Source organism: Betta splendens, chromosome 9 (assembly GCF_900634795.4).
Source record: "Betta splendens chromosome 9, fBetSpl5.4, whole genome shotgun sequence".
Classification (NCBI taxonomy): domain Eukaryota; kingdom Metazoa; phylum Chordata; class Actinopteri; order Anabantiformes; family Osphronemidae; genus Betta; species Betta splendens.
The window spans coordinates 1146289-1160929 of NC_040889.2; the positions used below are offsets into that span (position 1 = coordinate 1146289).

A 14641-nucleotide genomic window follows, 5' to 3' on the forward strand; every position below is an offset into this window, starting at 1 on the left:
ACCCCCAGAACAGAACCAGCCCTCCTGATCAGTTTGTCCAGTCTGTTCCTGTCTGCTACATTCATGCTGCTGCCCCACAGACCACAGCCTAAAACACTGGACCCACAGACTCATAGTATAAACAATAGTAATAATACCTAGGAATATTACATAGACAAACAATCTGACATTTCAAGTGAAACTGCATTCCCTTTTAACATATGTTCTTCAGTTTTATTTTACTTATTTAATAACTCCTAAAGCAGAGTAATTGTTTGTATACTAAAATTACTGATGAAACTAGTTTCAGATGTATTATTTAAATATATTTTTTATAATTTAATATGTTATACGTTTTTAAATTCATTCGGTTTCTTTTATATATTAGTATGTAATCAACACATTGTTTATTCTTTTTGTTTAAGAAATTGAGGTCGTGAAATGAATCCTTATTAGAGCCTGTGCATAACTCAAGATTTTTAAAGGCTACGTCCATTAACAGAAAAAGCTTCAAAATCAACTGTAAAAAAGGAATCAAGTTTTTACAATCTTTTATATGAAATATCACGGGTTTAGACTTTTAAATATATTTTACATGTGATAATCGGAGGGTCGAGCCTTATATACAGCTCACTCTCGACATTGAACGCATCATAGTCCGCCTACTGCCGCTTCGGCTCTACGTCATTTCCGTTCCCCAACCGTCTCCGAGAGTTTTGTCTAAGATGGCGTCAATGCAGTTAACGGATGATGAGCTTTTCTCCGAACTAAAGAGCCTCGGTTTCACTCCAGGTCCTGTTACCGAAAATACCCGCCCGGTGTATTTAAAGAAACTGAAGAAGCTTCGTGACGAGCAGCAGCAACGGGGCCTCAGACAGGGTAAAATCCGCAGCAGCGGCGCCAACAACCGTACCATTGACGGCGGCAACACGGCGGGATCCAGGCCAGCCAGCCATGACGTCACGCACCTGAGCTCTAGCAGGAGACCGAGCCGGAAGTCCTCTGTCCTCGGTTTCAGCTCCGACGAATCAGACGCTGAAATTCCACTAAAACGAAAGGGCATCAGTCACAGCGGCAGGGCAGAGCGAAGTTCCAGCTTCCAGCAGCAGCCGCCGAAGGTTAGGCCCGTCACATCGCTGAGTGGAACTAGCAAGAGTCATTATGGCGCTGGGAGTAACGCTACGCTAAACAGCAACAGCTCTTCCCCGGGCTTGGACGGGCACAGACGCGTTTCCCTGGGCTGGGAAGTCCGTGCCGCATCCAGGGCCGAGGCGGAAGGGAGGGATCGCGACGAATCGGGAGAGGAGGACGATTATGACGGGGAACCGGAGAAAAACTCTCGCTCTTTAAATGGCTGTGGGGCGTCTCACTTGAACACTAGCAAGCTAGCTGGGGATTACTCCGACTCGGACGAGGAGAAGGTCGGGGGCCTCGTCGCCGGAGACCGTGAGCGGCACAGACTGGAGTCTAGACGGAGCCCCTCGAAGGGGCTCACTTCCTTTCGACTCGGCCGCGGGTCTCAGACGGGGGGATCAGCCAGCGAGGCTAATCCAGGGGCTCGAAATATGGTGGGGAGCCGAAGGGTGCGGGAGGAAGAGGAGGAGGAAGGCGACGAGGAAGAAGGAGACGCGTTGAAACGAAGGGACTCGGGCCCATCGGGCGGCTTTCGGAGCCACCACCTCCCCCGGAAGACGATCTACGTGTCCCTCAACGAGAACCACGGCGGGAACAACCACGTCGATGCCGAGGACGCGGCGCCGGGAAGCGGCAGGTTCAGCATCGGGCTCAGACCGCGCTTCTCCGGCAACTACAGCAGCCCGTCCCCGACGTACCGGAGCAACCACTCGAACCACACCTCGCCCAACCACTCGTACGGCCCGGCGTCGCTGAAGCAGCGCAAGGTCCCCGCTCCGGAGGACGAGCTGCTGCAGCAGTTCAAGCGGGAAGAAGTGGCCTCCTCCGGCAGCTTCAGCGCCAACTACCTGTCCATGTTCCTGCTCACAGCAGCCTGCCTGTTCTTCCTGCTGCTGGGCTGCATGTACCTCAGGATGCGGGGCTCTGGGTCTGTTGAGGTGGATGGCGTCAGTAAGTATCTGCCCACAGATGCCTAATAATAAAGGGTAGCTGATCAGTTTGATACGATGCTCTCACACAAGGACGCAGCTGCATGTAACATTGACTGGAGTCACTCATCAACGTGACCCTGGTCCTCAGAGCTGAGTGTATTTCCTGCCATTTGCAACACATTTCATCACAAAGCCCCTTGTTTACCTACATTTAGCAGGCAGGAAAAGAGCTTTTGTGGCCACATACTTAGTCTTATTACTCACCACGTTGTGAGCTCGTGAAAGTTACTATGTGTTGGGGGTGGATCCCAAGGCTTTCAGCCGTCCAGACACTGACTCACACTCCTCCCCGTCTGCACTGTGCAGTCTTAAACCGGTGAATGTCTGATGGCTTTTTGCCTCCTCTGACCGACTCTCCTTCCCGTGTTTCAGTTAAGAGCCACCCCTTTGGCCCAGAGTTTGACGCTGCCTATGTAAGTATACTTTCTGTAACGATGCCAGCTCTCAGGAAATGCCACTTTAAGCCATCTTGGCATCTAGATTGGAGATATTTTAATAGGATGATGTGGTTACACTGTTTGTTACTTGCAGGATAAGGCAGAGAAGGACTTGATCCTGAAGCTTTTGCTCAGTCTTCACGACCACCTGGCCTTTGTTGCTGGTATTTATTACCTCTGCTCACCTGTTCAGCGTTAATCTGTGGTGTTTGTTCACTCACTAACTGATGCGGTTAAAGCTAGCTAGTTAAAGTGTGCTTGTCATTCTAGGCCAATATGACTGTGGAGACCAAGCGCATCTTAACAGAAGTTTGTCCGTAGACGAAGCCATTGCATATTTACAGGTACACTTTGTTCCAGTGTTTCACAAGCACAGATAAGCATCTGAATCTGTGTCTAATTTTTAAAGCTTTACTGTGGAGAGTTGTACGAACGGAGTGAAAATAAGCATCAGAAATGTTTTGCGTATTGAAAATGATTTTACATTTGGGGCAATATTTGGCCATACCTCTTTTCTGGGCCCTGATCAGTCAGCTAAACAGTGCCATTACAGGGGAGCACTTTTACTATCAAATTTTAGTGACCGTATAAGGAAAGTGACCCCCCCCCCAAAAAAAATAAGTCACAAACAATGACTAGCACAATACGAGGGATCACAAACAACTGTGTTTTACTGCTTTAACAGAAGCTGGATAATGAGCAAACTTCACACAAATGGTTTTGTGCTTACATACTGATATTGAAGTTACAACTCAAGCTAGATCATGACATTGCCTGTTAAGAACTATTTGTAATATTTCTGAATAGACAACAAATGCCTCTAGCATGTGTGTGTCTTATCGCATGTCAAGCAAGATTGATCATTTGATGGTTTGGGAATGTTCCTTTACGCATAGATAAAACCAGTAGTACAAGAGTAAATCACTGCTAAAAGTGCACTAATGAGTGAGATCTCATTAAATATAGCATTTACTGATTTGTGCCGTATTCTGTTTAGGCTCAAAATCCAGACTTTGAAAAATTCTCTCATACATCTCTGGAGTGGATCATTCGGACCGGCCAGGATTTGGGCATCAGGTAATATTCATAATATTAATATTCACAAGCCTCATAGTCTGTGTTGGACCTGTGTGTGCTTACACTGTGTCTGTGTGCACAGGCTTATAGGGCAGGGAGTCGACGAGCCTGTGAGCGATGTGTCTGAGCTCTCCCGACTGGAGTCTACGCATCCAAAGATGCCCTTCACCTGCCGCTTCCGCAGAGCCTTCCTTACCGTCATAAGCAGAGTCTTCCTCCTTGCAGTCGGTGAGATAAAAATGAACCATGTTACGTTTATTCCCCTTAAATGGGCTTTGTGCAGCTGTGTTTACACCTGTCTGTGTAGTGGTAGGTGGTGTGTGGAGTGTGGTTTGCTACGTGAAGTATCGCTGGAGACGAGAGGAGGAGGAGACGAGGCAGATGTACGACATGGTGGAGAGAATAATTGGTAAGGCAAACTGTGCATAACTGGGATGCGATGGGGAGGTTTTTACTTGGTGCATGATTCACACTCCGCTCAAAGAAGGTCTTGGATGTTCTTCTTGGTTAAAACACATTGTTTGTGTTCATAGTTCTTGGCGTCATGCTAAAATCTTTTTTTCCTAATTGTTCAGATGTGTTGAGGAGCCACAGTGAGGCATGCCAAGAGAACCAGGACCTGCAACCCTACCTGCCCATTCCCCACGTCAGAGACTCCCTGGTTCAGCCTCAGGACCGGTCAGTACAAAAAAACAAACACGTCAAATTATCTGCCCTATAGTCAAATTTGTGTATGTATATATATGTAATGTCCATCTGCAGGAAGAAAATGAAGAGGGTGTGGGATCGGGCTGAGAGCTTTGTTTCAGCCAACGAGTCCCGAATTCGAAAAGAGAATCAGCGAATTGGAGGAGGGGACTTCCTAGTGTGGAGGTGGATCCAGCCCTCTCTTAGCTGTGACAAGATGCCCTCCAAAGTCTGGCAGGGAAAAGGTAAGGCAAATCGGCCAAATGCACGCGATAGCTACACCTGACAGCCACTCCCTGCAGTGAGGCCTAGTGTCCTCTAGACTGTCCTTTCCTCTCCTGAATATTGTGTAAACGTGCAGCAGCCGTGTGTTATGGCAGTCGTGTCACAGTTTCTGTCTCTCCCTCAGCGTTCCCCTTGGATCGGAGGAATTCGCCTCCCAACAGTCTGACTCCGTGTCTGAAGATCAGAAACATGTTTGATCCAGTCATGTAAGTGCTTGTCTCCGCGGCTGGGTTGTTAACAAGCTGCGTCGGGTGCTCTGTTTTCGCGCTTTGCTCACACTCCCCGGCTTATTCCACAGGGAGGTTGGGGAGAACTGGGATCTGGCGATCCATGAGGCCATCCTGGAGAAATGCAGCGACAACGACGGCATCGTCCACATCGCTGTCGACAAGAACTCGCGAGAGGTATGCGCCGTCCCGTGGCCTTGACGACGACTGTTCGCTTTTTTGTAGAGATGTGTTCCACTCTGCTGCTTGTTCTCTCCACAGGGTTGTGTCTATGTGAAGTGTCTCTCCGCTGAGCACTCAGGGAAAGCCTTCAAGGCCCTTCACGGCTCCTGGTTTGATGGTAAATATCTAGACTTGATTTTAAAAGGCAGCGTTATTACCAATAATTCAGCATACACAAGCCTTGCAGGTGGCTGGCTGTCACACACAGACATAACACTGCTGCAAAACACAAATTGGTTCAAGTTCAGGTGACCATGCCATAGTGTAATGCAGTTCATTTTCCATTTAGCCAAAATGTTTGCACTACATTAAATTAAGCTCTACATCTCTTTTTAATAAGTGTAATATACAGCACAAGCTAAGTGCAAATGTTGTATTAATATTACAAAGTTTGCATAGTGCAGCGGTGCTAATGTTGCACCTCTGAGCCTGAGTATGGCACAAACATAGAATTAACATTTCCAGTATAAGGGAATCATACTGCCTTATTCCATTAGTCTGTATATGCAATACGAAAAATATGTGCCACCTTTGTCTCCAACTTTTACACAATGGAAAGCAAACAAAAGGTTGCTTTGAGCATAAATGATGGGTGAGGAACCTTGTAGACTGTGTTGTGACTGGTCGCTGACCCACTCCTTTTGCTTTTGCTTCCACAGGTAAGCTGGTGACTGTGAAGTATCTCCGTTTGGACCGATACCACCAACGATTTCCACAGGCACAGGGCTGCTCGACACCCCTGCGAGCCTGCAGCCTCCACTCAAATGCTGCAAGCTCCACCAACACTACAATCCATTCATAGCACCGCTTGGCCAAAGTCTTCAGGCTTCTCGTGATCCAGTGTGACCTCCCAGCACGGCAGCACCAACCACCTGCTGCTGCTGCTGCAGCTGCTGATGCTGCTGCTCTCATAGCTTCCTAATAGCGAAGACTCCAGCTTGTGTCAAGGACAGTTTTATTGTTGTTTTGTTTTTGTGTTTTTGGTCTACATCGGATTGTTGCGAGACAGACAGTTCATTGGTGCCGTATCTTTTTTTTTTTTTTGTAATAATCTTTGTGTTAGAAAAGACACAGATTTAACACTTGTGGAAACTTGCTATTTTGGTTCTACTGTAACCAAAGCTGTGCGCTCAGCCTCCTGGCCTCCCTGCTTCTACTCCACTGTCTGATGCTACAATGGAGTTAATTTGGGCACCGTACAGAAACAACTGCATGTTTGTTTGCCCCTGTGTACGTTTTAAACCAACACAGCGTGGGTGTCGACTTCCTACAGCTACTCTATGTACTTCTAGTTATTATTTCTATTATTATTTACTCAAGCAAGGAATATGGGAGCCGATTTGTCGAGGATGTTTTGTAAATACACAAACAGCCGACACAAGCTTTATTGCATCCTCTGTTTTAGAAGCAAATTATAAGCTCCATTTGTATCTTCTTGTTGCTCAATTACCACAGCAGAGGCAAAACAGTTCCCCCTAAGATGCTGCAAGAGCACAGATGCACACAGAATAGATCAGGCGTTGGAATTGGGCTACACTGTTTGTTTCACCCCTGGTCCTGGATGTAGTCATGAAATTCTGCAGAGCAATAGAACTGAATGAGAGAGTGGAGATGCCCACTTGAAGCTTTCTGCTTCAGGTATCGCCTCATTTATTCTCAAATTGTTCATTGGTCACTATATTTATTTACATTTCCTGTTGGGCCATTACAGTTGACACGGCCTTTATTCAGTAGGCAACATGTATTGTCCTTTTTGGAGGATTCTGTTAATGTTGCTGCCATTTGTTCCATTGTGGGCAGCACCTTTTGGAGGTGTCTGCTCACAGTGCTCGATTCCAAATATTCTAGCTGCCTCTGCACAGCAACTATGCCACCCCCCTCCTCCACGGACTCCTGACTTCTTGTGTTTTACGATATTTGTAATGCAGTGACTCGACCGCTGGATTCAGTATTTGCAGTGTGAAATTCCAGATGATGCACACTTCTGACGTTTCAAATCTGCTGCGGTGCTTTCCGCACAAAACAGTGCCTTAAATTTGTTTTGTTGTGTTTTTTTTTTTTTTAGATTGGCACTGCATTACTGGAGAATGTACTAGATTCAAGAAGTAGAAAGTGTGAGCCTGCCATAGATGTAATCATATTAGTTTTCTGTTAACTTTTATATTGAACCAAATGCTTCTCTATTTATTTCTTCTTTTTTTTTTTTAAACACCTATGGTGATGTACTATTTTGGTGTCACTACATCTGTCACGTGTCATAACCCCCTTCCCCCTTCCTCAATAAGGATTATTGACCTACATCGACTTCTAAGCAGCGAAATAAAGTGAACACTTTCAGAAATAAGCCAGTTGTTAGTGCTTCACTGTGATTGTTGCATGTCTTTGGGCAGGATGGTGCATCTGCACCGTTTAAGTTCACGCTAACTAAAATGAGGCCAAATGTAAAGTTTGGTTTCATATGTCGACAGGTTCCTTAGCCTGGGCTTTGCCTATAAATTGTGTGTTTGGAGCTGCATTCTCGCTCTTTTTTTTTCCTTTTTAATGTATTTAATGTAAACACTGTACAATATTATAACATGTACTATTATATGCAGCTTTATACCTTTTGCGTTGTATGTTTGGATTCACAGTATCTCCCTAACCTGCTAGCCAGAGGGGTAGGTGTGTACAATACTAGTTTAAAAGGAATAGATGTTTTAATGTACTTTGTTAATTGTACAAACATCAAAATTAAAGATTTAATAGGATTTTTTTCTTACATTTTTGGCTGTTGTGTGTCATTCGCACATAAGTGATAGAACAGTGTTGTGTTTAGGCTGTTTATAGAGTTAGAATTAAAATCTAAAAACAATGATTAAATGTAACTCTTAAAAAATTGCAGAAATAAAAATGCAAAAGAAAAATTTGTAGGTAATTTTAAACTAATTCGTCTTCATGTTGTGTTCTATAACACTCCCCTCCAGGAGGCGGCGCTAATGCGCGTCCTGTGTTAATATCCGCTGCCAACGGGGATCAGCTGGAGAAGAGCAAACATTCCTGGCCATACTTGGAGATATGCGCGTGCGGTCGTCCCGTTAGAGCCGTTCGCTACAGAGCCTGTCGTGCGTTTGTTTGTGCTCGGTCTCGCTAATGCGCCGACCGGACACCGGCGGGTTCTCGCCAGCCACAGCACAGCGCTTTACTGTCAGAGTCGCCTTCCTGCTGCTCCTGTTCTGCGGTACGTCGATATGTTTTTCTATTTCTAGAACTAGCTCATTTACATTTATGACAGGTCATAGTTTTAATTTTTTCGCGAGCTGTTGAAATAACGTCAGGTGACTTACGTTTTATTGCAAGGCTGCGGGGAAGCTCGTTTATCTGTCACAAAGTGAGGTAGAGTGGTCATTTAAACGCGTAACGCATTTGTTTACAGCAACTTTGATCATCCAGTGTCGCGTCATAAAGTCACCAGACCTGTTAGAATGGCTCCCCTCGTTCCAACATGGCGCATTCATGCCGCGTCTGGAAATTTCGCTTCCATGGGTGCCACGTTCACTGGTGCTCCAGAGGGGTCCGCCATTTCATTAAACTGTTATGTTAAAGTGAATCAAGATAATATTAATAGTTGTTTTGCTAATTTTAACTCTTCAATGACAAACATATGACTATGACATATGAAACAACATTTCAGCATCTTGCTGAGTTATGTGTTAAGACGATGTGTTAAGATCAATATCAAATGTTATTGATCTTTCCCAACTGGCATTCTGACATTTTCAGGTCGCTGTTCTACTTTGTCTTGATGTCTGTCATAGTTGTTTTTCTTATATTCTTTAGGCATGCAGCTGCACAGAGACTCCTAGTGAGACTCAAAGGGCTTCTATTAAAGTGTTGTCAAGCAGTTGAATAGGTGTCGAAACATCTGGATTTAAAGCTGTAAGCAAAAAGCAGTGTCAGAACAACTGGTTATGCAAAGTCACATCCCGCAGACCATTGTGTTCTGTCTGTCTGATTTTCTGACTATTAGTTCATCCATGCATCCATCCATTCATCCATCCATCGAGCTTGGGAACACAAAAAGGAATAGTTGATAAATCACCCCAGTGGATATTTTTGGTTACAGTAGAACCAAAATAGCAAGACTGAGCAGAATAACCTAAGTGCTGTGCTCCTTTCTGTCTCTCCCTCTCTCTTCAGTTTGACTGTGTGCCTCATGGCTGCTCTTAGACGGGGGCTCTTTGTGGCCCTGCATCGTGCTCTCGGGCAAGGCAGCAGCTCGGTCTGCCACCCTGCACTGCCTGCCACTCTTCTAGGTAGTGAGCCCTTTCCCCTTGTAATTACGGCTCCCGGGTGCATATAGCTACTGTATGGCAGCTACAGTGACAAACTGTTAAAGCAGGAGGAGGCTGTCTGTCTGTAGTCACATTTATTTATTTATGAATGAATGAATCACCCTGGAGGCCAACTGTAAAATGTAACAGGCCACCCTGGTTCAACCATGCTAGATATTTCTTTACACATTTGCTTCCAACATGACTGCATCTACATGAGGGGTTTAATGGTGTTTAATTTTGTTTCAGAGATGTTTGTGCGAATCAGTAATAAAGGTCAAAAAGATCAGCGGTACGAGAACAGAACCCTGAGGCCTCACATATCGTATTAGTCAATGAATTGCTATTAGTCAGAAGTAGTTTTTTTTTGCGGGGTTTGTGGCATTTTGTGAATGTCTGACAAAAGTAAGTTTCTTTATTGTTGCAGGAAATACGGAAAGACTATTTCATCAAAATTCTATACATTGTTGTACCAATATTTTTGTTTTTCTAGGCGCTGTGTCCATATTAACATGTCTTCTTACCAATTTCCTTCAAGCTCTGTGGGAAATGGCATCTGATCCCGAAGACCTGCACTATCGTTCCACATCTAGTCTCTAATAGTGTGTTTGTCCCATGTTGTTTCTGCCTCTGTCTGCTCCCATTCATCCAGCTCGGTCCTCTGTGTTTCCCTGCTGCGGGTCTCGGCGCTAGCGCTCCAGCAGCCATGTCGGGCTTCAATCTCCTGCACCTAATAACCAAGAGTCAGCCTGTGGCTCTGAGGCCCTGCAGTCTCCCCTCAGGTCCACTGTCTGGGTGCTGTGTGCCTGCTGTGCTCTGCCTCTCTCTAGCCTTAACACTTGGCTGGTGTGTCAGCATGTCTTTACTGTCCCAGTCTCTGTGTTCACGACGTTGTTAGCTGCTTTCACCCGTTTTCTCACATTTGATTTGGGACAGCAACACATTCTTTGTTTTCTATTTGCTTATGGCAGTGCTTGAGCAGGTTTTACTCAATGAACCTCGGTACCTACAATTAGAAACAAAACATTTCTAGCATTGTCCAGTAGGGGGCAGCATAAACCTACCAGCACCAAATCCACTGTTTTGTGCTTTATGGTTTGGTGCTTTAATGTGAAAAATCCACATCACAGTGAAACATACTTATGTTTTCCAGATAATAATAACAAACTAACATTAAACATGTAAGAAAATATTTATATATATATATATATATATATATATATATATATATATATATATATATATATATATATATATATATATATATATATATATATATATATATTTGTTTTATTAAGTTGTGCATTTGGTCTTGTTTCAGAAAGCTTTTGTCCATTTCTGAACAGTATTAAAATGTGTATGTATTTATATATATATATTTAGACTAGAGAGTTTGTCAATTCCCCTTTATTATAATTAGAATGAGCTTTGAATATTTCATATTTCTACAGAACTAAAAAATGTTGTGGCCACACAATAGTTTTGTTTACATTAGCGAATACTTCTTTTATAAGACATACATATGAATCAACCACCTGGTCTCGGCTCCGTGGTCTTCACATTAGAAGATTGGTGTCATTAGTGTTATAAATTCTCCACGGTGTTCTGTTTTATAAAAAAACAAACAAAGAAAAACCAGATCCACATCTCTTGAGTTCTGTTGATCTTGTAGATCTACTCACGTGCTTCTGTAACAGAATAATGAAATGATTCACAGCTTGGCTTCCTCGCAGCAAGTGAATGAAGATGTTCTGGCGCTCACGAGTTGCCTTTCATGTTTTGTTTTTTAAAGAAAACAATATGTTGCATTTTTAGTCTGTTGCACAAAGAAGAGTTTGCATGATGCAATGAAAAGGATTGTACTCATCCTGAATCTGAAGCAGTTTGTCACTGCCAGCTGTTCAGAATAAGCACATGGCTATATGCATATTATCTTCCCTGTTTGTTTTTAGTTCATAGATTCATAGATCTTTTCCGTTCCAAAGCTTGGGTCCTGCTCATTAATACATTGCGTTTTTGCTACCTCGTCCCTCAGGAGCACGCAGGACTAAGAAGACGTGGCCAGTGAGCTTCTCTCAGGAGGAGCTGAAGGAGCGCCTCACACCGATGCAGTACCATGTTACCCAGGAGAGAGGGACTGAAAGGTCGGCTGCAGCCAGTGGGGGTGGAGGTATAAGCATGGTGGGCTTCCAGTCTTACTCCACTCATCTTCTTCCACAGTGCATTCACTGGCACCTTCACACATCATAAGGAGGAGGGGACCTACGCTTGTGTCGTCTGCGGAGCGTCGCTGTTCAGGTAAAGGTTTGTTTCTCAAAATTGGCAGAATTACAGCAAAAGTGTTGCTTTTCTGTTGACATCTAGTTTCCAATTGACATTTTTTTCCCTTTCTAGCTCTAGTACAAAATTCGACTCCGGATCAGGTGAGTAGAACAATCGATGTCCTCTCATTCTCATCCGTAGCGTGCTAACTGTGTGCTTGTGTGTTCAGGGTGGCCGTCCTTTTTCGATCTCATGCAGGAGGAGTCCGTAGCTCTGTCTAACGACTTCTCCTATGGGATGCACAGGGTGGAGACGACCTGCAGCCAGGTACAGTATGCTGATTGCACATTGACAGTCTACGTAGTCCTGCGTTTGCCTGTTGCTAGAGCTTGTTCTTTGAAAACGCTCATTAGTGCGGAGCTCATCTGGGCCACCTGTTTGACGACGGGCCGAAGCCCAGCGGGAAGCGCTACTGCATCAACTCGGCCTCGCTGGCCTTCAGGCCCAAAGACGCCGCCCGGCAGCCGGCAGCAGAGGGGGGGTCCGTGGGCAGCTCGGCCGAGGGCGACAAGTCTGAGTTCTGAGAGGCAGACTAGGGAACCAAGGCCAACCCGTACCCTGCTCATGAGTCCACGCACATGCAGTGACATATGGTAACCCATGTGCATGCTTCCAATAGAACCAGACCAGTTGATTACCTCACTGTGGCGTCAGTATTTCTCAGCCTGCATCTTACCCTCATAGGTCATGAGGGTCACTTGGGTGAGAGAGAGAGAGCGCGTAGGATCACTTTCTGTTTACATTCTGTAAGAATCACAGTTTCTTTCCTTAATTAACACTATCCTAGTTGAATAGCTGCATTTACAAACGTCCTCCTAATGACTTTAACAGATAAAATATTACAAACAGGTAACACCCGTGTTTACAAACGCCAGAATTTTCCCTTTATCTCCAGTTTTAATTTACAAGATCTTGGTTCTGGCCTCTGGTCTGCTGATTTTCAAAAAAATGCAGTGCTGCGTTTTGTGTATGTGTGCGTGCTTTTCATATCCTGACCTAATATATTTTATTAGAGTATATTTTTGAAGTGATATTTGATACTTTGGGGTGAAGATAAGAATATGTTCTATGCAGACTTTGACAGATGTATTTTTTTTTGTTTCTTCTGCCTTTCTGTTTCTGATCACAGCTTGTAGTAAAACACTACATTAATAAATAAAATATTTAGAAACACTTTGGCTTTAATGTTTCATTAATGGATTGTGCTTACAGCTCAGCACTGGGCAGAACGTTTGGCATTCGCCAGAGAACACCAAGATTGTCAAATTGGCCACTGGTGCATTCACGCTGAGCACATGAGAACGTTCTGCTGCCAGCAACATCCTCCAGCACGATCAGTTTGGCAGTGGTTCAGTAATGGTTTGGGGTGGTATTGTTTTGGAGGGCCGGACAGCCCTCCATGTGCTCGCGAGAGGTAGCCTGAATGCCATTAGGTACAGAGATGAGATCACTCCTTGTGAGACCATATGCCAGTGCTGTTGGTCTTGGGTACCTCTTTAGAAAAACAGTGCTAGACCTCATGGCTGGAGTGTGTCAACAGTTTCAGCAAGGTGAAAGCATTGATGCTATGGACTGGCCCACGTAGACCTGAATCCAATTGAGCACGTCTGGGACATGTCTCGCTCCATCCACCAACACCACAGACTGGTGGCAGATGGTTTAGTACAGGTCTTCCAGGAGACCATCAGCCACCTCATCAGGAGCATACCCAGGCATTGTAGGGAGGCGCGTGGAGGCCACACATACTGAGCCTCAGTCTGACTTGCTTTAAGTACATAGCATCAGAGTTGGACCAGCCTGTGGTGTGTTTTCCACTTCAATTTGAGTGTGACTCCAAATCCAAACCTCCATGGGATAATATTTTCATTGGTAATTTTATTGTGATTTTGTTGTCAGCACATTCAACTATGAAAGTATTTAATAACAATATTTCACTCATTCAGATTTTATTGTAGTGGTCCCTTTTATTTTTTGAGCAGTGTATAATAATGATAATAAGCATATACAAATGGACATACCACTGAAAATGTAGAGGAAACACAATGTGCCAGTGCCTCACAGTTGAAATCGTGTTCACAGGGTGGCAGTATTGGACAAGATTTAGTTGCGTTAGAGTCGGCTGATTTCTGAGTATTTCTTAGGGAACAAGCTCATGCCGTGTTATAATAGTCCTGATTAAACACTTCGTCCCTGACCTTTAAATACACTGGCCGTGAAAATTAGACAGTTTAATAACAGTTGAACAATTCTGAAAAAAAGTAATCTTCACTCCTCAACAGCAGGAGGACTTTGTGTGCTGTCTATACCATGGTACCAGCACACCTTTCCACAAAATAGCTAAGGCATGTCAACCAAAAACTTTATTTGGCAGAAAACACATTGATCAAAATTACAGAACAACAATGACTGTAGCATGGAAAAACATTGCATCTGCGGCCACAGGACAGAACCAGTCTCTCACTGCTCTGGTGGGATTTTGGTCCTCTCTTCCTCCAGTCTCCTCCACAGTTCTGTGACTGTAGTGTTCTGGCTTTAACTTTGTCACCGAGGACTTTCCAGAGGTTCTCTGTTGGGTTGAGGTCAGGACTCTGGGCAGGTGATGCCATTATTTCAATGTTTTCTGTGCTTTACCTGTTTTGCTGTGTGTGCGTTGTCCTGCATGAACACTGCAGGCTGATTGGATGATGAACGCAGGGAGGGAACCACATGATGTAGTAGAAGGTTCTGATGAACATTTGCATTCACTCTGTCATGCAGCTGCATTCACTCTGTCATGCAGCTGTAGCTTGCCGAACATAATGTGTCCTATCGGACCCAAATAAATTAAACTTGCTTTCATCACAGCAGTGAACTTTGGACCAGTTCTCTGTCACAACATGAAACTGGAAGTTAGGCTGCCAGTTAAATAGGGCTCGACAGATAATCAAGGAAATTAGCCCCAGGCGCCACATTAGCGCCAGTAACTGGGA

General features: G+C 44.5%; 2 protein-coding genes across 5 annotated transcripts; both read left to right on the forward strand.

Annotated features, from left to right (window-relative positions):
- The first annotated feature begins 565 nt into the window (after positions 1-565).
- lemd3 (LEM domain containing 3) lies at positions 566-7800 on the forward strand. Its single transcript, XM_029161779.3, has 13 exons — positions 566-2064; positions 2478-2518; positions 2637-2706; positions 2813-2886; positions 3540-3619; positions 3702-3847; positions 3927-4028; positions 4195-4297; positions 4382-4551; positions 4716-4797; positions 4890-4995; positions 5080-5158; positions 5700-7800. The coding sequence occupies exons 1-13, from the start codon at positions 705-707 to the stop codon at positions 5840-5842; spliced, it is 2556 nt and encodes an 851-aa protein (XP_029017612.1). The 5' UTR covers positions 566-704; the 3' UTR covers positions 5843-7800.
- A 253-nt stretch (positions 7801-8053) lies between these two features.
- Positions 8054-12846, forward strand: msrb3 (methionine sulfoxide reductase B3). Of its 4 annotated transcripts, none has more exons than XM_029161784.2 (7): positions 8099-8257; positions 10003-10132; positions 11386-11494; positions 11571-11648; positions 11745-11773; positions 11842-11939; positions 12026-12846. In XM_029161784.2, exons 2-7 carry the CDS (start codon positions 10057-10059, stop codon positions 12194-12196), a joined length of 561 nt encoding a protein of 186 aa, XP_029017617.1. In that variant the 5' UTR covers positions 8099-8257; positions 10003-10056; the 3' UTR covers positions 12197-12846. The 4 variants fall into 4 exon arrangements, with proteins under 4 accessions (XP_029017616.1, XP_029017617.1, XP_029017615.1 ...); XM_029161782.2 differs by lacking the exon at positions 10003-10132 and adding an exon at positions 9217-9332 and having other exon boundaries at positions 8101-8257; XM_055511963.1 differs by lacking the exon at positions 8099-8257 and adding an exon at positions 9211-9332.
- The last annotated feature ends 1795 nt before the right edge of the window (positions 12847-14641 follow it).

Excerpts from the sequence above, each read along its gene's own strand:
- lemd3 (XM_029161779.3), top strand. The coding sequence starts at position 705 with ATGGCGTCAATGCAGTTAACGGATGATGAGCTTTTCTCCGAACTAAAG. Across the intron at positions 2,887-3,539 it reads AAGCCATTGCATATTTACAG|GCTCAAAATCCAGACTTTGA; the intron begins GTACACTTTGTT and ends TATTCTGTTTAG. Across the intron at positions 4,552-4,715 it reads CAAAGTCTGGCAGGGAAAAG|CGTTCCCCTTGGATCGGAGG; the intron begins GTAAGGCAAATC and ends TCTCTCCCTCAG.
- msrb3 (XM_029161782.2), top strand. The coding sequence starts at position 9,233 with ATGGCTGCTCTTAGACGGGGGCTCTTTGTGGCCCTGCATCGTGCTCTC. Across the intron at positions 11,495-11,570 it reads CAGGAGAGAGGGACTGAAAG|TGCATTCACTGGCACCTTCA; the intron begins GTCGGCTGCAGC and ends CTTCTTCCACAG. Across the intron at positions 11,940-12,025 it reads TGGAGACGACCTGCAGCCAG|TGCGGAGCTCATCTGGGCCA; the intron begins GTACAGTATGCT and ends AACGCTCATTAG.